This window comes from Vipera ursinii, assembly GCF_947247035.1.
Source record: "Vipera ursinii genome assembly, chromosome: 1".
In the NCBI taxonomy this organism is placed as follows: Eukaryota; Metazoa; Chordata; class Lepidosauria; order Squamata; family Viperidae; genus Vipera; species Vipera ursinii.
The window spans coordinates 84578419-84602138 of record NC_139512.1 but is presented as its reverse complement, the minus strand read 5'-3'; the positions used below and the strand labels follow the sequence as shown (position 1 = coordinate 84602138).

At 36.7% G+C, this 23720-nt stretch overlaps 1 protein-coding gene and 1 long non-coding RNA gene across 2 annotated transcripts in view; one reads left to right on the top strand and one right to left on the bottom strand.

The window, feature by feature from the left end:
- Positions 1-1135: 1135 nt before the first annotated feature.
- On the bottom strand, positions 1136-14619 carry FBXO3 (F-box protein 3). Its single transcript, XM_083374395.1, has 11 exons — positions 14492-14619; positions 11339-11428; positions 10317-10480; positions 9563-9677; positions 9242-9446; positions 7814-7859; positions 7082-7166; positions 5236-5358; positions 4016-4131; positions 3452-3642; positions 1136-1673 (listed from the first exon to the last, which is right to left on the bottom strand). The coding sequence occupies exons 1-11, from the start codon at positions 14596-14598 to the stop codon at positions 1548-1550; spliced, it is 1368 nt and encodes a 455-aa protein (XP_083230521.1). The 5' UTR covers positions 14599-14619; the 3' UTR covers positions 1136-1547.
- The window catches only part of LOC310647290, a 66214-nt gene continuing 56311 nt past the window's right edge, over positions 13818-23720 (top strand). The window contains exon 1 of the long non-coding RNA XR_014493854.1: positions 13818-13889. This is a non-coding gene — a long non-coding RNA (uncharacterized lncRNA). The remainder of the gene's footprint in view (positions 13890-23720) is intronic.

Here is a 23720-nt window from a genome sequence, read left to right as displayed (position 1 = left end):
TCCTGAAAAAAAATGTATCAGAAGCTTAGGGTACAAACAATTTTTTCCTCCAATTTCCCCAACACATTTTACATTAAACTTTTAGATTCGTTGTCTTGAAATTTAATTTTCGCCTCAGTAAATAAAAGAATGATTAACTCAGCTGATACAAAAAAATATGAAGAAATTACTGTAATTACTGTATGATTTTTATCTCATACATTATTATTTAATTATTCTTTTAACCCTTATCTTTTTATGCTATATTTCTTTTCCAATTTATTAGAGAAGCCAATTTTTTCCTATTCCCAATTAAAAATAGGCAGTGTTCATACAGTAATTCTTGTAATTCCATGGTATGGCAATTTGCTACTTTCATCTACAGCAACTCTGAAACTGGGATCTGTACAGATTTCCCAGTATTAAGGGTTTAAGCTGACTTTGTAATAATGCCGCTTGGAGGTGTATGAAAGCCCTAATAAGCAGGCATATACATAGAATGAAGGCTACTGCTAACCTTGTAAGCCGCCCTGAGTCTTCGGAGAAGGGCGGGATATAAATGGAATTAAAATTAAAATTAATTAAATTAAAATTTAACATTCCGTCCTATTATATGTTTGTGCAAAAGCTTTACTGAAATCAATGGGACTAAGGTCCAGGTAAATATAAGTATTTGTTTCAACTATTTCACTTTTCCAAAATCTTTACAATAGCTCATGATGCAGATTCTTAGCTATGACTATTTTTCAAATGGTTTGTTTTTAGAAATTATAAAAATCCATATATCATTCAGAAAACACAAACGTTTTATCTTTAAATCAAAGTTCTAATCATTTATCACTAGATAAATGGTGTATTAAGGGTGGATGCTATTTATATATTTGTATTACATAGTAAGTGAGAAAATGCAATAGGCAATTTGCATTTCATAATCTAGTGCAGCTCAACCGAAGTGAAGGGCTGTAGAAGATTTATTATATTATCAGACAAAGAATGCAGGATTAAAAACCTGACAAGTTTTTTTTAAAATTAATTTAGTTTCCTGTTGTATTTAACAATACAACGATACCCAATTCAACCTAAAGATCATAAACACTTTAAATATTTCATTCACTTACGTCAGAGATAACAAAACAAAACTGTTGCAAAAAGGACATGCCTATTACTACTATTTTATTTGCCATTAGTTTTATATATATATATATATATAAAAGAAAACCAAGCACCATTCAACATTTAAATAACTTTTATATATACAATTTTAAAGTACTCCCAAAGGTAAAGTTTTTCGAAATAATAAAGGTTCCCATGCTACTGCATTTCCATCTTTACCTCATCTTCAAAACAAATGAAAAATAAAGGAAAATCTTGTTTGTATACCTGATCAGGTACAATGCCAGAAGCAGTATCAGCATTCATATCAGTTACTCCAGAGTTATGTATTTAATATATACATAGAGACATACACACGTTTGTATATTTATATATGCATATGTGTGTGTATACATACACATATGCACATATACTCATCTATCCGCAGAACCCCAAACATCGTTTTGAAAGTCTGATCAGGTCTGACGTGGACAACGCCCAGAAGGAATCGGAATGCCTAAAATTCTATGTCTATCTTCATATTCGTCAGTATCTGTTGAGTCTTCCTCCTCATCCATGGTACAATCATTGTGATTGGTTTCCTAAACACAGGAAAGGCAACATAATTTAAAATTTCAGTTTCTTCAGTTTAAACCACCACCCTAGGATTGATAATAATAATTATTAGTTTTGGTGCCTTCCAGTCAGCGTTGACTCCTGGCAACTACCTGTAACTAGTTCCTTCAGTTTTCTTGGCAAGATATTTCAGAGGTTGCTTGCTATTGCTTCTTTCTTAGGGCTGAGAGCAAGTAACTGGCTCAAGATTCCCCAGCTGGCTTGGTGCCTAAGGCGAAATTAGAACTTACAGTCTCCCAGCTTCTAACCTGGTGCCTTCAACCATTACACCGAACTGGCTCTCTAATGTTTACATTACCATCTCAATAAAACACAATAATGGAAAAATAAAGAAGTTTTATTTATTTATTTTTTTATTTTAATTCCATTTATATCCCGCCCTTCTCCGAAGACTCAGGGCGGCTTACAAGCTTAGCAGTAGCCTTCATTCTATGTATATGCCTGCTTATTAGGGCTTTCGCCCCCCCCCCAGCGGCATTATTACAAAGTCAGCTTAATTGCCCCCAACAATCTGGGTCCTCATTTTACCTACCTCGGAAGGATGGAAGGCTGAGTCAACCTTGAGCCTGGTGGGACTCGAACCTGCACTAATTGCAGGCAGCTGGTCTAACTTAAGGAGGCATTAGCCCACTGCTCCACCAAGGCTCCTTAATATATTAACATCTCATTTTTGCTTTTTGTGACATCCATATACTCTTATCTTGTTTTCCCAAAGGGCAGGCTAAATATTTGACTAAATTCTCGCTACTGCAATATTCTATTTATCAAATAATAATCTAAACAGAACATTTTAAGAGATACCCCGAACAAACTGTAATTTACAAAACTGTTGAATATACTGAAAAATCACTACTGTTAATTTAATTGTCAATTCAGTAAAGTTCTTAAATAATTGGGACTGAACATTCTGTTAAGTAGGCCATGCAGGTAAACAGAAAGCAAAAATGAATTCTTGACAAAATAGTATATGAATCTGAATCAAAATTTAATATTCTGTTTCTTAATCAGCTAATTCAATGTTTATAGAAGGTCCAATGAGTAAAATATTCATCCACATAATTTTTTATTAAAATAGTGTCTAGGATCTTTTATTGTTTGTTGGAATGCTTTTAAATGTTTTATGAACTCTACCAATAATTTGCAGAGAATAATCTTAATCAGTTTTTTAACAAAGCACATCAGGACAAAATCTGCTTCTTTTTTATTTCCACCATTATTAAGAGTATCTAAATTAATACAATATAAATTTCCGTCACTAGAAATGCTGTCCAAAACAATTGTCAAAAAACATTTCATTTTCATCTACTAATGTAAGTATCATTGAAATTATATATTAATCCTTTATCTAAAATTCATCTTGCTGGATTATAAATACTTTTAAATGAAATTACACAGCCCTGATGGATTTTTGCAATAATTGTTAATAGATCCTCCATTCTGCATGTTTAGCACATATTTACTATCAGAAAGCAAATTAGATTGTTGAACATCCAATTTAAAGTAGACTAGAATATGACTAATTGATTCGGAAAGCTATGAATTGAACCCAACTATGACCATTCTATGATGGAACAGGAAAGCTGGAGGTAAGTTTGATGAAAACAGCAAGAAATCTGTTCGTATAAGATGTTGCCTTGTTTGGTCATTTTTATGCAAAAAGAATACTGTTTTAAAAATACAAGTTGACTAGTATTTAGGGACTAGATATAAAAATTATTGCCTAAGCCAAGTTGCCTCAACTTACCATACGTGCTATGGATACTTTGAATGTTGGGCAAACCATGTGAAATCTAGGAATGGTAACATTAAAAAATCTATCCTTGTAGTATAGACAATGGAATGTATAATATCCTTCCATGTATCCTGATGTAGTAGCAAACGTAGTACAACTCGTATACTCGTAGACTCGACCAGGACTAATTATTGGAAATTCTCCTGCATAAATAAAACGATTAGAGAACTTTAGAATCAAGGATACATAAATTAAGGCGAAATTATATATTAGGAGTAAATAATTATTTAAAAATGTGATTCAATAGCTTATAACAAATAGTGGCTTGAAACAAATGTCATGCATTTCTTACGGATCTCCTGGCTGATATATGACAATCAGAATACAGAAATTTAAATGTAATCTGAACATGGACATACAGGTCTTGGGAAATAAATTCTAGACTGAGATACCACAGCAGCTTGTGTTTTTTTTCTTTAAACTAAACAGCCGATTTAATCAAACATCTTTATTATTTTGAGCAAATCAACCAATCATTTTTTCATTTAGTCAACATTTTGAAACAATATCCCTTACCTACTACTCCAGGACCCTGAACCTCCTCCACATCACCTTTGGCATTTGTTATTCTCCAATACCGGCTATCTAACTGACAAGCCTTCTCTGGAAGCGCATCTTTGGACATCTCAATTCTAATAAATTAGACAATACACTTCTTTTAGAAATGTGTCATTTACACAGCATAGCAGCATTGTCCAGAAATATTAATTTTTGACTCTTGTGAAAATATTTTTGTAAAGGAAGCAGAAAGTATGCTATCTACATATAAGCTTATGAATGCAATGTAATGTGAGAAACATAGGCATTTTAAAAATAACAATTTTTTAAAAAGAGAAAGCAAACAGCAGACATTCTGCTTTTCATACACAGTATAAGCATCACATATTCCTCAGTGATACAATAAAAACAGCTGAGCATCTTTTTTTAAAAAAAGCATCATCTAAGAAAAATATATTTAAAAAATAGCCGGAAGGTATGTATTCTATCATGAGTATTCTGTGATAAAATGGCTATATGTAGAACTGTATTATATAACCACATATTATATTTTTTATTTTAATCCCATTTATATCCCGCCCTTCTCCGAAGACTCAGGGCGGCTTACAATTTAAGCACAAACCAATGTGCTTAGCAATAGCCTTCATTCTATGTATATCCCTGCTTATTAGGGCTTTCGCCCCCCCCAAGCGGCATTATTACAAAGTCAGCTTATTGCCCCCAACAATCTGGGTCCTCATTTTACCTACCTCAGAAGGATGGAAGGCTGAGTCAACCTTGAGCCTGGTGGGATGAGAACCTGCACTAATTGCAGGCAGCTGGGGTTACTTAAGGAGGCATTAGCCCACTGCGCCACCAAGGCAATAATATATAATATATGAGGCAATAAGAAGCATTTTCCTATGGAGATACAATATTTTGACTGTATTGGAAATGCAAGTAAAGTTTAAGAAAAAGTACACTAAGGAAACCAACCTGGCACTTGTGGACACAACATGTGATTACTGCAGGAAAAAAATACTGAACCAGAATGGTTTTCAGACAAACCTCTGTATTCTACACTGCAAAACAATCCAAAAACTTAAGTTTTGGGTCCTCAAGCGGTTCTTTTAGAAATCAACATTTGCACATTTTTCCAATTATTCTTAAAAACATTTTAAATATATAAAAATGTTTTTAGTAATTAAACATGTAGTAACACACTGATCCATCCAGTAACATGACTGTACTAATTTTACCTGATTCTGTAAGTGAAGAAGTAATGAGGTGGATGCACAGAGCTGAGTTCAGGTAGGAAAGATGTGGAAACTGAAACAGTAATATCTCCTGTTTTGGCTACACAATCTTTTTCATGAACATATCTAGCAAATGAAAAAGTAAAATTTCCTTATCCGACGTGTAAAGGGATAAATACTGAAAGATTAAAGCCAACACTACTCGTTATAAATAGTGCATTTTATACTTTATTCAAACCTGCATTAATGCATCTGCTATTTCTACTGTGTCCACATCTAAATGTTGTAATGGGTATTTCCTCACATCTACTTTCCATTGTTACAAATACTTATCAATATCATGAAGTTATTAGTTAAAATTAGAACTGGAAATCCACGTTTCCAAAAGCAGCTACATCTGCCATTCAGAGAGCTGAAACGATAGCTACTCTAAAAAGGTAAAGGTAAAGTTTCCTCCGCACATGCGTGCTAGTCGTTTCCAACTCTAGGAGCCGGTGCTCATCTCCGTTTCAAAGCCGAAGAGCCAGCGTTTGTCCGAGGATGTCTCTGTGGTCATGTGGCCGGCATGACTAGATGCCAAAGGCGCACGGAACGCTGTTACCTTCCCACCGTAGTGGTCCCTATTTTTCTACTTGCATTTTTATGTGCTTTCGAACTGCTAGGTTGGCAGAAGCTGGGATGAGTAACAGGCGCTCACTCTGCTAAACGGCACTCGGGATTTGACCCACCAAGCTGCCAACCTTCTGATCGACAAAGCATGCTACTTTGTCTGTACAATTTTGAAAACCCTGCATAATCAGTGTGGCTCCCAAGTTAAGGAGGAACAGCAGTGACTTATAACAAAAATGGTAAAACAAGTAATTGCCAACATTGCATTCTCCCATTTCTAATGCTGATAATTCACTCTCCTTCTAGAAAGCCACGTTTTAACAAATATCCAGGAAGTGATGATAGTAGAGCCATTCCCATCCTATTCTTGCTGGGATGGGAGGGTAAGTAAGGACAAGTTACTTCAGAGAAAAGGAGCTTCCACCAAGAGTGACTGCCTGTAAGAACCTTAGCATGACTTTTGTTTAGCACAAAACAATACAAGTAGTCCTCAACAGTTCATTTAGTGTCCGTTCAAAGTTACAACGGCACTGGAAAAAGTGACTTATGATCACTTTTCAGAGTTATGACCATTGCAGCATCCTGATGGGTCATGTGATTTATATTCAGATGCTTGACAACTGACTTACACTTATGATGGCTGCAGTGTCTCAGGGTCACGTGAGATCCCCTTTTGCGACCTTCTGACAAGCAAAGTCAATGGGGAAACCAGATTCACTTTAAGAACCGTGTCACTAATATAAAAACTGCAGTGGTTCAATTAACAAATGTGACAAAAAAAGTCATAAAATGGGGCAAAACTTAATTAGCACATTTCTCACTGAGCAACATAAATGTTGGGCTCAATTGGGGTTGGTAAGTCGAGGACTACATATACAACAGGAAAACGTTTTTCTTAACAGAAAAATTTCCTGCCTTTTTTTTATTATGGATAAATGATAAATGGGGTTTTCATTAAAAAAATATATTACTTAAAGAACGTTAGAATCATTTTCTATACTGTAGTAAAACAAATTTCTCTCAATAGTTTTGCATATATTAACACTTTAGAAAACTATGAAGCTTTGTTTCTGTAATCTCTAGTACAAAAACTTTGCTTTCTCATTTATATATATTATACCTACATACTACCAATATTTACATTTATACAAGTTTCAGTTATTTTTTCTGAATTACAATAAAATATAATATTGAATACTGTATTGTAACAGTGTTTTACTGTAAACTAATACTATAATACCTGAAAATCTGGTCTCGGATGATTGGATAGCCACCTGTTATTACATTGTTAACATAGGAAGTGAACCACTCCAAATAGGAATTTCCTAAATGTTGGAGAACGAAAAACAAGTTTACAAGGGGAAAAAAAGGATCAATAGACTAGATCTTCAATAGACTCTACAAAACTCAGATCTACTTTGGAATAAATATATTGTCTCATTTGATGAACAACAAGCCAACTATAAATAAGCTAGGTATCTGATTAAGCAATACAATATTAATAATTTATGAACGTAAACATCAGAATGACACAGTAAAGAGGGAATAGCTCACTCTTCACGTAAAACTAGAATCTCACAGTAAAAGACATCACTGGGGCAGAAAGATGGATTGGAAATTAGTTTTCAGACTTGTAATGACCAGGACAAAGTTTTAGACTAGGGAATATATGCTGAGAACAGTGGATCCATATAGGTAATTTATTTCCTGATACCGTGCTTAAATAGCTGCCAATCAACTTTCTCCAATCAGATGAGTTTCAGTTATGTTAGAATATAATCTCATCTGTAGCTGATCCGATAGTTGACTCACTTTATTTACTAGGAGGAAAGCTGCTGTAACGACACATAGTAATAAATCAGACATGTTGAGCATCTGTTGAGAATAAGCATGTTGCTCATCATCCTAATTAGTGTCTTCCCATTATTCCTCTTGAAAATGTTTCTCCATTAGAGTTCCAAAATATATTTACCTGTGATAAACATATCAATTGCAGATGGATTACGGGCCATTTGATCCTTCAAATAAAATGAAAAAGGTTATTTGGATCCTAAAAAAAATATTTTTAAAAGGCAAGACTTATACTACATAAACAGCAATAAGATTTCTGTCAAGTTTTTATAGAGTTTTAGTTCTGTACTCTCTCTTTTTTAAAAAAGTGTGTTGTGAAAATACTGTTTGCTACTAGCATTTGTAATAACTTAGCAAACTAAATTGGAAAATTTAATTTTGTTATATTATCAAGAAATAGTTTGAATAATAAAATACGCGAATTAAACCCTTGAAATTCATAACTTTTAAAATATCGTTATTCTAATTTAAAGCAAATTAAGATATCCTGCTAGGATGCAGCCTATTACACTGATATTTCAATCCTAAAACAAGCAAAGAATAGTCATATTTTAATTTAAAATATGCTACTGAGTTGTACTATTACTGTATATGTAACTTTACATCCAAGATTTATAGTTTAAAATACTGATGCAAAATTCAATTAATTACAAAGGAGAAAAAATTAAGACCTTAGTATTTTATAGATGGAAAAGTTTTATTATAATATATTGGGGAAATGAAAGTTTTGGTTTCAGGAATTCTGAAACAGGGATTTCTCCTTTTGGGGGAACTAAAAACAGGATGTACTGGCACGCAGACCAGATGTGATTTTCACAATGTAAAAAGAAGTTACTGGAAATTTATCTTGAATAAATTCAAAATGTAAGAACATGATAAATGAATATTCTTCTACCATTAAGCAAAATCCTGTGTTATCAGGTATATACGAATAATCCAATGCAAAAATGACAAAACTGATTATTATATCTTAGCATAATAAAGAGGTGCTACTTCGATTTTTATTGTACTGCCAAGCAATATATTACTATAGATAAATCTTTGCCGGTTTATAAAATCAGCAGAGAATTATCTACAAATTTTTCAAGTTATTCATATATATTTCCAAAAGTGTAAATGTTCTTAATAATATACTAAATAAAAACTATAGCTATACCATTACAATTTGTCAGTCTATTCCTAATTGCCATGCAATACTTTATTTCTCATCATTTTCTACTCACAGTTCTCATTTAGTAGCACCTCTGTCTGTTGATCTTGATACAAAAGATTTTTCTCAACAGCCTAATTAATTTTCACTTTTCTGACAGCCGTTAGAGCCTTTGCTACCCTCTCAAACCTGTTTCCTCTCCAGTAGTTACAACTTCTAAACATTCATGTGACCTTTTGCCACTGATGGAAAGGGGGGGGGGGGAATCAGATGAAAAAGCAGCTGACTTTAAATATTCTACACAAACAGTCAAATTACGCCCATAGTTATGTATCAATTTCATGAAGCATGTGAGCAGCATTATTGCTGTCTAAAAATCTATTTACAAATCTTTCTTACTGGACATTGGTAGAAGATTTCATACTTATTGCGACCCTCCACGCTTTCCAGAGCCATATATTGACTCAATCCAGTGTGAATGCAAAAGGTTAAAGGAAGGCATTGCTTCAGTCCTAGTCGCTGCTGAAAACCCCCAGCTGCCGTGTCAATGTCCAATAAATCTTCAGAGCGATAGTGATTGGAGAGTGCCATGCTTCCCATCAACCTTTGTATTAAAAAAAAGTTTTAGAATACGCCTATAAGAACATTAACATATTTTTTTTAATTATTGTGCATAAAATTAATCCCAAAGAACAACTACAGTGAATCTTAATCTCTTACCCTGGGACAACCAGCTTCTGTCCATTATGGATTCGAAATGAACATCGATAATCATCAGGTAACTGGCAACCAATCTGTGCCTCCACTGCATCCAAATCATCTTCCTGAACACTGTCTGTCATATTAAGAAGTTACAAGTTTTCATTCATGACTTCACACAATATAAACAAGCAACAATTTAATACCCAATACTAAAGGGCCAGCAAGTCCCATGGAAGTCAGCAACTCGATAATAGCGTTAGGTTCATCTTCAGAATGTAAAAGGGGCCTTGTAAAGCACTTTGTCAGCTGTGGAGGTACAAATGGAAGTTTCTAAGTCTATCTCTGTGTTCATGTGCGTGCAGCACTGCAACTTCCCTTCACACTGAAAGACTTGCATTAATGATTTGAGGAGAAGCGCTTCATTTGTGTTCCTGAACTCTGCAGAGCATCTCTTTGGGATGCTTTGCACATTCCTATAAACCAGAAGTGATTAATTTTTTTTGTTTGCAAAATAATTACAGGTGGTTCTTGGGCTATGATGGCAATCATGACTGGGATTTCTATCACTATGTGATGTAATAAATACAATGTCACATGACCACATAGCTTAACAGCAGCAATTTTAGCAGTCCTGGCTCCTGTTGTAATTTATATAATTATGACACTCAGTATAATTGTTATTGAGTTTCTTATGTATAAAATGGCAAAGTTAAGTTCAAAATTTGGAAAGAAAAATCATAGCTTTCCAAAATGTCAAGTACATTAACAATACCTTTCAAAGAACTAATCATCCGAGGACAGTGTTGCAATAAATATTTTTCCAAATCATCCCAGGCTTTTTTAATTGCAGCATAATATTGAATATATCTTCCCAAATCAGCATATAGATCTATGAAAATTGCTTTCCAGCTCTTAGTTCTTCGAGATTTCTCAGCACTAAAAAAATCATATACATACATTTTAAAAGCAGCAAATGGTAATACAAATATCACATTTATACATTATGTACATTGACACCGTAGATTAGAAAAGCTATTTCAAAATTGACATTTCATTAATCTGAGCCTGAAATAGTTATTTCTTGCTAAATGTGTTGAACTCAAAACTTTCTATACTCCATTAATTAAAGCAAGATAATTTACAACAGAAATGCAAACCCACGACGCATTGGAACTTTTTCCCCATTGCCGGCAATGGGGTGGGCGCGGTTTTGTTGTGACGCGTCTGGCCCACGGGCCTGCAGTTTGAAGACCCTGGTTTACAAAGATAGTAAGATCAGCCCAGATCTATTGACCACAGAAACACCTGGTCTACTCTAGCAAATTTAAGCTATTCTAGTACACCTGCAGAAGAACCAATTAATGTTTTAAAAATTATTCCTGAAGAATACATTTGATCATGTCAAATTGATATTTAGAAGCATTTCAAGTTAACTGAACTGAAAATGAACAAAACCTCAACTCTTAATTCAGTATTTTAAAATCTCACATTCTCTCCACATACATATTTATCTTCTTATAACTCATACTGAGCTTAAGGAATTAACATATTAAGATATCAAATAGAACCAAAACTATGCAATCTACAAATGACTACTTAGTACCTAAGTATATAAATGTATAAAGATATTTATAAACACTCATGTTTAAAATAATAATAGCAAATAACTCAGATGGTTATACCTAGAGGCAATTTCAAAGCCTTGTTTTTCCATATTATAATTATTAACTTGGATTAGATGAAAATTATAAGCCATTTTTATTTTATGAAAAATCAAACATTATTCACACTTACTCAGACAGAAGCCAGTATTTCTTACAATGCCTCTTCCATAATGGATCGTGGACTGAAAGTTGATTTAATCTACGACTTACAAAACAGCAACTGCAACACAGAGTTACCAGATTAAATTTAATACTAATGGTAAGGTAGTTTTTATTACACAGAAGAGAATGAAACTGAAAACCTCCCAGATTAGAAATTAAAATTAACATTTTATGCAGATCTTTAATACTAAGTTTTTAAAAGATCACATGTAAAATTATTTAGAAGCAGAAATTCTAGATATATATTTGATTAGTTTCTTTTTCTGAAACTTTCAGGAATCAATATTTAAAGAAATTGCCAGCATTGATTGGAATGACAAGGAAACATGAAAATCATTTAAAAAAAGAAAATATAGATATATAGAATATATAGAAAATATATATAGAATATATTACTTCCTTTTCAATATTGCCCTTATTGAATTTTCGTTTATAATTTGGAATCTAAAGATGTCAAACTCAACATTTTATATAAAATTTTGTCAGCACATTGAATGCTGCACCCTCAAGGAACAATCTGTTTAGTGATGCCATTAATAGTTAGAAATAATGAACCACCATTGCAGATCTTAGGCTGTGACTCTGCTGGTTTTTTTTTGGAAAACCATTAAGCGCTAACTATTTTCTGGCATGTGAGATTGGGAGAATTGGAGAATCTATGGTGTTCTTATTGACTGGTTTCCTCAGTTGCCACTTTTATAGTCTTTTATTTTGTTCTTATTTTACCTTGTTATGGTTTTGTATTTCTAAAGTTCGATGGTCATCCAGAGTCATATTTTATAGTTCTTCCATTCACAAGTGTTTCAAAACATGTTACTTTCTCTTACAGTTTTATTTTATTTATTTATTTATTTTAATTCCATTTATATCCCGCCCTTCTCCGAAGACTCAGGGCGGCTTACAAGCTTAGCAGTAGCCTTCATTCTATGTATATGCCTGCTTATTAGGGCTTTCACACACCCCCCCCCAAGCGGCATTATTACAAAGTCAGCTTATTGCCCCCAACAATCTGGGTCCTGGGAATAAGATCTGGGAATAAGATTATGTATTATAGCTAAGTGTGATCACAGGACTGCAATGTATAGTTAAATTATAACAGGTATTGCTACCAGATTAGCTCACAGCAACTAATCAAAACAAAATCTGCTGAAATGAAATGTCAAAACATTTATCCTATAACTTTAATCAGATTTTCATTATACAATTCACTATTAAGTTATTTAGTGGCCAAGCTCACCACTGAGGGACCCCACTTTCAATTTTGCTTGATGTTGCTTTCCCTACATAAACTACTAGTTACTAACTGAAAGTTAACCAATTTGTATTTTCTTTTTTATTCACTATTTTAGCTGTCTTAATATGGTCAGAATATGATAGGAATGTAGCAGAAAATGCCTAGTTAAATTGTTGTTTTTGGGGGGGGGCATTTCATCTCTTTTGATGGGGGGGAGGTATTGCCCCCCTCTGAAAGGGCTCGCAACTTGGGTGTTCTCCTGGATTCACGGCTTAACTTGGAGGATCATCTAGCTGCTGTGACCAGGAGGGCCTTCGCACAGGTTTGCCTGGTGCGCCAGTTGCGCCCCTTTTTGGACCGAGATGCCCTATGCATGGTCACCCACGCCCTTGTCACTTCTCGCCTGGATTACTGCAAGGCTCTCTACATGGGGCTGCCCTTGAAGTGCACCCGGAGGCTTCAGCTGGTGCAAAATGTGGCCGCGCGGGTGCTTATGGGAGTTTCTTGATACTCCCATGTTACACCACTCCTGCGCGAGCTGCACTGGCTTCCGGTTGTCCTCCGGGTGTGATTCAAGGTGCTGGTAATCACTTTTAAAGCCCTACATGGCTTAGGCCCGGGGTACTTGTGAGACCACCTGCTGCCATTGTCAACCTCCCATCGCCGGGTTCGCTCCCACAGAGTCAGCCTCCTCAGGGTGCCGTCAGCCAGGCAATGACAGCTGGCGACCCCCAGGGGGAGAGCCTTCTCTGTGGGCACGCTGACCATCTGGAATGAGTTGCCTCCAGAGCTGCGGACAGTCCCTGACCTTCGGTCCTTCCGTCGTGACCTGAAGACATGGATGTTTCAACAATTGGGCCTGGACTGACTGTAGTTTTAAATTTGGTTTTATTGGGTCTATTGTTATGTATTTACTTCATTGTTTAATTCTTTTTTAAAATTTTGTATTTTATGTTTTTAACTTTTATTGTGGTGAGCCGCCCTGAGTCCTTTGGGAGAAGGGCGGCATATAAATTTAATAAATTCAAATTCAATAGAAGTTCTTTCCTTAATATTTTGGAGGAGGGGAGCAATCTCACAGAAGAAAAGAATATTTGAAAGGTTAGCTCCTTCTTTCTCCAGGCTACTGTGGGATCTGATAAGCTTTCATTTAAAAAAAAAGGTGATTTATTTTAAATCATCAACAGAAAATTACATCAGGGCACTGGCCTTAAACCCGTTCCGAATCAAGCGCAGCAATTTCAACTACCTCCTACAGTGGAACGATCTGTCTCCCCACACGCTAGTAAGTCTACTAATTGTGTTTCTCTTTTCTCAGCAGCGCCTGAAATACCGTATGGCAAGGGCAGGCCCGTTTTAACGCAGTGAATAATGCAAGCACCTGTTGATACATGCCAGCTTGATGAAAGAAACCTGTCCATCAGCAAAGGGAGGTGGCTTTGGGAGGTTCTCTGATGCCCTGGCCAGGAAAGCCTTAAGCTCTGCAAGGCAGAACAGCCCGCATATCGCATCGGAAAGAAATGCTTCCCCCCCCCCCCCAAACATCCGAGGCCCCTGCCCAGCTTCCTGCCCCACGGAAAAGCCATTTGCCCCAGTTCGCTTGACCTCAAGGAAACATCCCCCTTCTTTCACCACCAATCCCCATTTTCCAGCCTGCCCGGAGACCCTCGAGGCACCCTCCCCTCCATAAGCCAAGCCTTTCAATTCTCCTCCATTGGGGTGGGTGGGTGAGAAGAGACGAAGCCACCGAGCTCGCTTCTTCCCCACCACCGCCCTTCGCCTCCCTTCTTTTTCCAATGGCTGGCGCTGCAGGGGAAAGAAAGTAAAGGGCGGGTCAGCCGTGCCACGGGCTTTGCCTTAGCTCCCCGTTCCCGGCAGGTGCCCCACCTCATGAGGTCCTTATAATCCAGAAAGCTTAGGATGAGTAAGAGCGGGTCAGTGGGCAACTGCTCCAGGCTGAGGGTCGTCAAGTCCTGCTCGGCGACAGCCGCCATCTTGCCGCCTGCCCTGCTGGCTCTTTGCTCCCGGCCGGAGGCTCCGCCTTTACTTCGCTCGGATTGGAGCCGAGGCTGAAGGAAGCCCGCCCACCGCCTATTACCTGCCCGCGGGAGGCGCGTGCTTCTTTCCCTCCCCACGCGGGTTTGTTATCAAAACAAGCGAAGGGGGGAAGGAGGGAGCTGCGCACTGGAAGGGCTTAAAACAGGGGTCTTCAAACTTGGCCCTTTTATGACTTGTGGACTTCAACTCCCAGAATTCCTCAGCCAGCAAAGCTGGCTGAGGAATTCTGGGAGTTGAAGTCCACAAGTCATAAAAGGGCCAAGTTTGAAGACCCCTGGCTTAAAAGGTCTGAGAGGAGGGAGGCTGCAACCCGCCGGGTCGGGTTTACGTGCGGTGCCGAGAGACTCTGGCTTGTCTGATAGAGCGCCTCGGTGCCCCTCGGTACCTTATCATGGAGGAGCAGTTTGCGTGCCATTTTTATCTTAACTAAGCCTTGTGTCCCTTTTTTTTTTATGGGCGGCGCCCAGACGGAAATTGAGGCTGAGTTTGTCCTTCGCGTTAACCTCTGCTTGGTGTGACCTCTACAAAAGCTTTCCATTTTTCTATAATTCGACACTAAGCCCTAAGTAGGGGTAGGTCTTGATGTCGTCCTAAAAGCATAAACTGTATAGTTTAGAGAAGAAGCACAGTGGTCCGATTCGCACGCTGGAATGAAATGTACGAGCTGAATCCTGAAACCGGTTTTTAGCTGGCAACATTTGTGGCACAGCTTTTGATTGCTTAACCCACAGGTCTGCAACCCGTGGCTTTGGAGTCGCGTGCGGCTCTTTCAGCCGTCTCCTGCAGCTCCCAGTCCTCTGCCATGTGCAGTCCAAAAAAAAAAAAAAAGTGGGACTAAAAAAGTTCAACCAATCAATTCAAATATGCAGGGTAGGTGCATATCTCGCCTTGGTTCCACTCTTCAGTCAAATCCCGTTCTGCGTATGCATGCATGTATGTGCATGTGCACACATTTTTTGCGGCTCCCAGTTTTTCCTTTTGTGAGGGAACCGGTTCCGAGTGGCTCTTTCACTGTTTCAGGTTGCTGACCCCTGGCTTAACCGCTTGCCCAAGATGGCAATTCGTATCTTTTAATAGAAATTCAAGTAGGTTAGCAAGGACTGTGTAATTACATAGCGAGGTGACCATTTGGTTTATTGCATAGGTCTGTACTTGGGTAACATAAAATACAGAACTGAAACTGGACTTAAAGGGAACTGAATTATTAAGATTTAGTTTTGGTACAGGTAGTCCTGGACTTACAACCATTCATTTAGTGACCGAAATTACAACAGCCCTGGAAAAAAGTGATTTATGACTGTTTTTCACACTTACGCTCATTGCAGCATCCCCATGGTCACATGATCAAAATTCAGATGCTTGGCAACTGGTTCATATTTATGACAAATGCAGTGTCTCAGGGACATGTGATCATCTTTTGTGACCTTCTGACAAGCAGAGTCAATGGGGAAGCCAGATTCACTAAACAGCCATGTGCCTTAACAACTGCAGTGATTCACTTAACTGTGGCAAGAAAGGTCATAAAATGGGGCAAAACTCACTTAACAACTGTCTTGCTTAGCAACAGGAATTTTGGGCTTAATTGTGCTTATAAGCCAAGGACTATCTGCACTTGCCTATTTTATCTGGGATCAGAGTTAGCACTGATAAAATAAGAATGTACCTTTCATATACAGGGAGTGCAGAATTATTAGGCAAATGAGTATTTTGACCACATCATCCTCTTTATGCATGTTGTCTTACTCCAAGCTGTATAGGCTCGAAAGCCTACTACCAATTAAGCATATTAGGTGATGTGCATCTCTGTAATGAGAAGGGGTGTGGTCTAATGACATCAACACCCTGTATCAGGTGTGCATAATTATTAGGCAACTTCCTTTCCTTTGGCAAAATGGGTCAAAAGAAGGACTTGACAGGCTCAGAAAAGTCAAAAATAGTGAGATATCTTGCAGAGGGATGCAGCACTCTTACAATTGCAAAGCTTCTGAAGCGTGATCATCGAACAATCAAGCGTTTCATTCAAAATAGTCAACAGGGTCGCAAGAAGCGTGTGGAGAAACCAAGGTGCAAAATAACTGCCCATGAACTGAGAAAAGTCAAGCGTGCAGCTGCCAAGATGCCACTTGCCACCAGTTTGGCCATATTTCAGAGCTGCAACATCACTGGAGTGCCCAAAAGCACAAGGTGTGCAATACTCAGAGACATGGCCAAGTTAAGAAAGGCTGAAAGACGACCACCACTGAACAAGACACACAAGCTGAAACGTCAAGACTGGGCCAAGAAATATCTCAAGACTGATTTTTCTAAGGTTTTATGGACTGATGAAATGAGAGTGAGTCTTGATGGGCCAGATGGATGGGCCCGTGGCTGGATTGGTAAAGGGCAGAGAGCTCCAGTCCGACTCAGACGCCAGCAAGGTGGAGGTGGAGTACTGGTTTGGGCTGGTATCATCAAAGATGAGCTTGTGGGGCCTTTTCGGGTTGAGGATGGAGTCAAGCTCAACTCCCAGTCCTACTGCCAGTTTCTGGAAGACACCTTCTTCAAGCAGTGGTACAGGAAGAAGTCTGCATCCTTCAAGAAAAACATGATTTTCATGCAGGACAATGCTCCATCACACGCGTCCAAGTACTCCACAGCGTGGCTGGCAAGAAAGGGTATAAAAGCAGGAAATCTAATGACATGGCCTCCTTGTTCACCTGATCTGAACCCCATTGAGAACCTGTGGTCCATCATCAAATGTGAGATTTACAAGGAGGGAAAACAGTACACCTCTCTGAACAGTGTCTGGGAGGCTGTGGTTGCTGCTGCACGCAATGTTGATGGTGAACAGATCAAAACACTGACAGAATCCATGGATGGCAGGCTTTTGAGTGTCCTTGCAAAGAAAGGTGGCTATATTGGTCACTGATTTGTTTTTGTTATGTTTTTGAATGTCAGAAATGTATATTTGTGAATGTTGAGATGTTATATTGGTTTCACTGGTAAAAATAAATAATTGAAATGGGTATATATTTGTTTTTTGTTAAGTTGCCTAATAATTATGCACAGTAATAGTCACCTGCACACACAGATATCCCCCTAAAATAGCTATAACTAAAAACAAACTAAAAACTACTTCCAAAAATATTCAGCTTTGATATTAATGAGTTTTTTGGGTTCATTGAGAACATGGTTGTTGTTCAGTAATAAAATTAATCCTCACAAATACAACTTGCCTAATAATTCTGCACTCCCTGTATATCATTGTACACATTCTCCTTACAGATATTTCAACCATTCTAGTATTTTTTTTAAAGTCCTTATTCAAGATCTTGTCTTGTGAGTGAGATTTCAGTATCACAAAGTTTAAGAGCCTTTGCTGTAATATAGTCACTATATAAGTTTAAAGATAACCATCCTTTCCTTATTTCTTGTTTGATTCCAAATGACTGTTTTTTCAAATTCAACTCTTATAACACCTCCTTTTTCATGGTAAGGTTCCTGACCTGCGCTGAGCAAAAATTAGCAATAAATGGTTTTTTGGTATAACATTGTTTTAAGCTATCTCTTTATTGAATTCAGCCAGCCCAGATCTTCACCAACAGTTGGATATCAAGCATTCTTTTGATGTTGCATATAATAGAGTTCCCCAACCTTTCTGGCTTTGTAAATTGGTGGAGAGGGGGTGGGGAAAGGGGTTGTTCTGTGTGCACAGCTCCATTTGTGCAAGTGGCATGCACACGCGCCCACTGCTCACGGAAATGGAGCACACGTGCACCTGCTTGCCTGCTTCTCGCGCAAATGGAAATGCATGTGTGTGCACACTCACCCACTGTTTCCACAGTCGTTGCAAACAGCTCAGAGCTGTGACCCAGAGGTTGAGGACCCTGGCATATAACTTATCTTGCACTTTACCATAGAATTCCTCAATATCTTCTTCCATTAATTCTTATTGTGTGGCATACAAGATCTCCAGTCCTTTCGCCGCGGCCTAAAAACACTCCTTTTCCACCTGGCTGACCTGGACTAACAGGGATTTTAATTATGTCTACAATTTTTAACTCTAATTTTAATTTATTTTAATTTTTAATTTTAATTTATTGTACAGAGGCCTTTAATTTTATCTTAATTTCTGTATTTATTATATGTTTTGTTGTTAGCCGCCCTGAGTCCTTCGGGAGATAGGGCGTGATATAAGTCCCATTAATAAATAAATAATACAATTATACAGTAGATCTTGATTAGCAGGGTTAATGAATCCCATGAAATGGTCTCATTATATGCATGCATTATTGAAAGTGATTTCTATGAAAATAGGGTAATTGGCTCCAGCTCAACGGAAATAGGCAATTAAAATTTTTAAATATAAAGTTTATTTAGGTTTATTAATGAAATATTCTATAACAGCAAAAGAGAGGAAACCGTCCTGTTTTTTTTCTTTTTTTCTTTTTCTTTTTTGGTGTACTTAAGATGTTCCAGAGGACTTTAGTTGATTCATATGGTACGGTAGCGTCATGTGATTACAATAGGCTGTTGGTTGTTTCTGCAATGTTTTGATTTATAGTCTTATTATTTTCATAGCTTTTGTTGATTGTGGTATTGTGGTTTGAATGGTCAGACATTTTTTGATAAAGTTGCGTAAGTATCCGTTTTGTTGGAGGCTGTGGTATAGGCGGCATGTTTCCTTTTTCTGGTATTCTGGGTTGTTGCAGTGCAGTTGTTCTCATTCGAATAATGTTCTCACTCCGCTCCACTTCTAGGAGGCTGGGTTGTTACTTTGGTAGTGGAATACTTGGTTAGTCTGTTGGGTTGTTTTCTAACAGACTTGCATTTCTAATTTGCTGTCATTTTCCCTGAGGATGATGGTATATCCAGGAAGGTTAATGTGTTGTTGTTTTTTACATGTCTTCTCTAGTTCCTTCTTTATTATTATGAAGGTGTCATGTACACACCAGAGACATACTTTTGTTTGTATGTGTGGGAGGATTAGATGTTAGACGTACATAAAACAGATTAATATTTGGTCATCTATATGTGTCAGACTGCAATCACCTGAAACAAGCTTTTGGTTGTCATTGTGGTCATAAATTTATTATTTTTTATTTTATATTTTAATTCCATTTATATCCCACCCTTCTCCGAAGACTCAGGGCGGCTTACAAGCTTAGCAGTAGCCTTTATTCTATGTACCGGTATATGCCTGCTTATTAGGGCTTTCACACACACACCCAAGTGGCATTATTACAAAGTCAGCTTAATTGCCCCCAACAATCTGGGTCCTCATTTTACCTACCTCGGAAGGATGGAAGGCTGAGTCAACCTTGAGCCTGGTGGGACTCGAACTTGCACTAATTGCAGGCAGCTGGTGTTACTTAAGGAGGCATTAGCCCACTGCTCCACCAAGGAGCATGAGAAATTCTGCCTTTTCCAGAAAGACAAAGTTGAAATCCCTCAGAACTAAAATCTGTCCAATACCAACCCTGTAACAAAGTCAAGCAACTCAGGAAGAAATGATGCTGTGCAAATCTTTTAAAGACTTGAAATAAAATGAAGTTATTTGTTAGCAATGTGCGTGCAGTTCTGGGAAAAGGCACTGCTATTTTTAATGCAAAATTTTGGTTAATATAAGGTACAGGTATTAGATGAAGCGTATTATGGTTGCCAGTTGTATGCAGGATACAATTTAAGACCTTGGTGTTTATTTCTTCTTATATGAAAAAGAAGCTGTAGATACCCTTTTTACAATCCCTCTATTAATGGAAACTCATGTATTTGTTATTGGGGAGAAGGACGTATTCCCTAAGTTATGGAATTCCCTTCCGAGGAAGTATGCTTGGTTTTCACTGTTAAAAAAATGGAAAAAAGTAATGTTTCTCAAAATTTTTAATGGTTGAATTGATATATTCAATTATATATAAAAATAATTTTGTCTTGGTTCTAGTTATATTGTTTTAATTTTCATGTTTTATCATTTTTTCCTTTTATTGCCATAAGCCAATAAGTTTCATATAGCTGGAAAAATGGGATATAAATTTAATAATAAATAGGAGAACTCATTGAAATGTTTTATTGATGGTCTCAAAGACAGAAAATGAGTGAGTGACAGAAACTTGCTTACATATCTCCTTTGACTCTCACCATTCATGGCATTCAGATGCAAGAAAATCCATAATTTCAGGGACTAAGGCTGTCAAAGGGACAAACTATGGAGTAATTTTTAATTTGCATCTTTCTAAGGCTCTTCATCATGGCCACATTAATGAGCTTTTTGTGCAATTTGTGAAACATATACCAATGGTTTGTGCTGTCCTTTGCTTAAATTTTCAAAAGCAAGATTTCATAGGATAAATTCATATCTGCTGCTAATATATTTGAACACATGCATGGAACACAAAGCTACGAGAAGTTACTCTATTGTTATATAACACAATAAATCTTACCTAACATTTATGGTGGACTTTTTCAAATGGATTATTAGATGAGAACTAGAAGAAGCCATCGTTGTTTGTGGGCTCTCCCCCCTGCGAAACCCTTCTGAAACTTGTTGCCATTTTATGAATTTAATTTGCTGGAAAGGAAAACTATTATACCCAAAGAGAGTTCCATATTATTCAGATTAATAATGAAGATGCCATAAATTAAACAAATTAATAAAGACTTCAGTGCTTGCTGAGAAAAAAGAGCTCTAGTGGGAAATTCTGGAGAATGACAGCTATAGAGTTACAAGTAAAGCTCAATTGTTAAATCATATCTATTATATCATTTCCTCTCGGTTATTTTTCAACTTTTGTGATTTATGTCAGGCACTGCTAAAGCACTTCTATTTTATCTCTAGAATCATAACTACAAACTTGTTTTGGAGGTTGAGGAGAATTGGAGACTTTCACAATGTTGATTTTTGAATTGGAATCACAAGTTGGAGGCTATCCAGTGTGGAGAGACTTTTAAATTCAGGTGCAGTTTTTGCTATGAGACCTCGTTTTCTCTTGGCCCAATCTACTTTACAGGATTACTAGTGTGAGGGTGTTCCAAATGTAAACAGTCGAGCAATTGGGGGAAATTGGGTTCAAATATGATTGTGGTTCTTCTCTCAAAGTCAGTAAAAGGGATCAAATTATTCTTTACTGTAGGGGCATGTACCCATTAAGGCAGATATCCCCAGCCTAATGTCCCGCAGATGAATCCTAGATCCATCAACCCTAGCAAAGCAAACTCTATGTTTCAGTAGTTGGTCTGGATTGAATGTATGGAACTCATTTGGGCAGAAAAACTGAAAGCTAAAGGTCTCAGATTATTTTCTAACATTAAAAGGCAGTAACATTCAGCAAGAAGTTATAGTAACTTTATTTAAAATCGAATCAGTTTTATCTAATTAAAATCAAATGGAATTTTATATGCTTTGAAACGTCTGAAATTATAAAGTGCTGAGCCTTAAGGGTCCTTTCAAAATGACAGAAGAACAACATAACTTAAAGAAAGAAAATTTATTTATAGGTCTTTTAGATACAGAAAATAATGGTGTATAGGACAAAAATTGGTTTTATCATGTGCTAGCCTAATTTATGTAAGCCTATCTTTAATTTAAATTATTCCATAATAAAAATTCATAGTCCTATAGTAAACCTCTTCCTAAAATAATTTTCACTGATTATTGCATAAATTGTTTTTGTTACAGAGCAGGTATGAAGTATTTCATTTTATTACAGAGTAAACAGAATGAATTGCCCATTTGATTTTATTTGCCTGCACTGCAGCCAGCATTCACTAAAAAGATAAAATATTAAACTAATATAATGTATATGATTGTTATACTGTACCATGCTAGCACTTTTGTAGATTACTATTTAAATGCATACGTTTTGAAGTGACTAATTATTGTGGATTATAAATCAATGTAATCAATTAACAGGATTAATGAATTGTTTTCTTTTTAGACTTAGATCATAGGCAATCTATGTGTACTAAACCTAAAATTTAGGATCAAATCTTGTATATTAATGAAAACTTATTCAGGAACAGGAAGATAACATACATAACATCCAAAGTATTTTTAATTTGTGATCTATATTACTTGAATGCAATTATACAAATTAATGTTTACAGTATTCTTTTTTAACCACCGTATGCTATGAATTTGGCAGCTTGTATTAAGTTTTGTGCTGCCGTATGCAGAATTCAAATTATGTGATCTTAGGCTACAATAATTTTGAGAACTGAGTGTTACCTTGAGAAACCTTGAGAAAGCCTTATGTTAATAACTGCTCTACATTTATGCTGTCTATTTAAAAGTTCCATTACGTTTCGATATGGTACATTTTCTCCAATCAACGAGACAGAGGAGAAAGTAATGCTGCAGGTAATGCTCTTATCTTCAAAGCATGACATTGAATAATGGGGACAATAAAAAAGGATAGGCTTTTAAAACTTGTATTGCATTCAGACAAAATATAATGTAATCCAATTGTCTGTTTTGCTATTAACTGATTTCATTTAGCATGGCTTAATAAGCAGTTTAATGAATTTTTTGAAAATGGAATTTCTCCAAAATAACTTTGTTCTGCTAGTACTTCTTTTATAAATATTTTTTCATACAGATCTATGGAAATAATTGATTTATCATGACTTTGCAATAACTAGTGTATAGAGGAATGCAATTCATGTTAATTTTAATAAGTTCAATAATCTCCTCAGAGACATATGAGGATAGCTAAACCTGTGAGAAAATCATATTTTTCCCTAGAAAACTTGCTTACTATATTCACACAAAATGAAAACAACCCCCTGCCAAGAAAGAAGAGAGAGACAGGAGAGAGGGAGGGAGGGAGGGAGGGGGAGAGAGAGAGAGAGACAGAGACAGCCAGCTTCCATTTCTTGCCAACTTAGGCTTACTAACTCTGGCTGAAACCAATCCACTATAATTCATAAACTGTGCAGGTGACATCCTTATCTGTTTATCAATCCACAATTCAAAACGGATAGGCCCAGAACAAAAAAGAAATAGAATAACAGAATTAAAATTAGTTGACTATGAAATTCCCATCAATATATCCCAAATATTGTCCCTCTGATGCACAAGCCT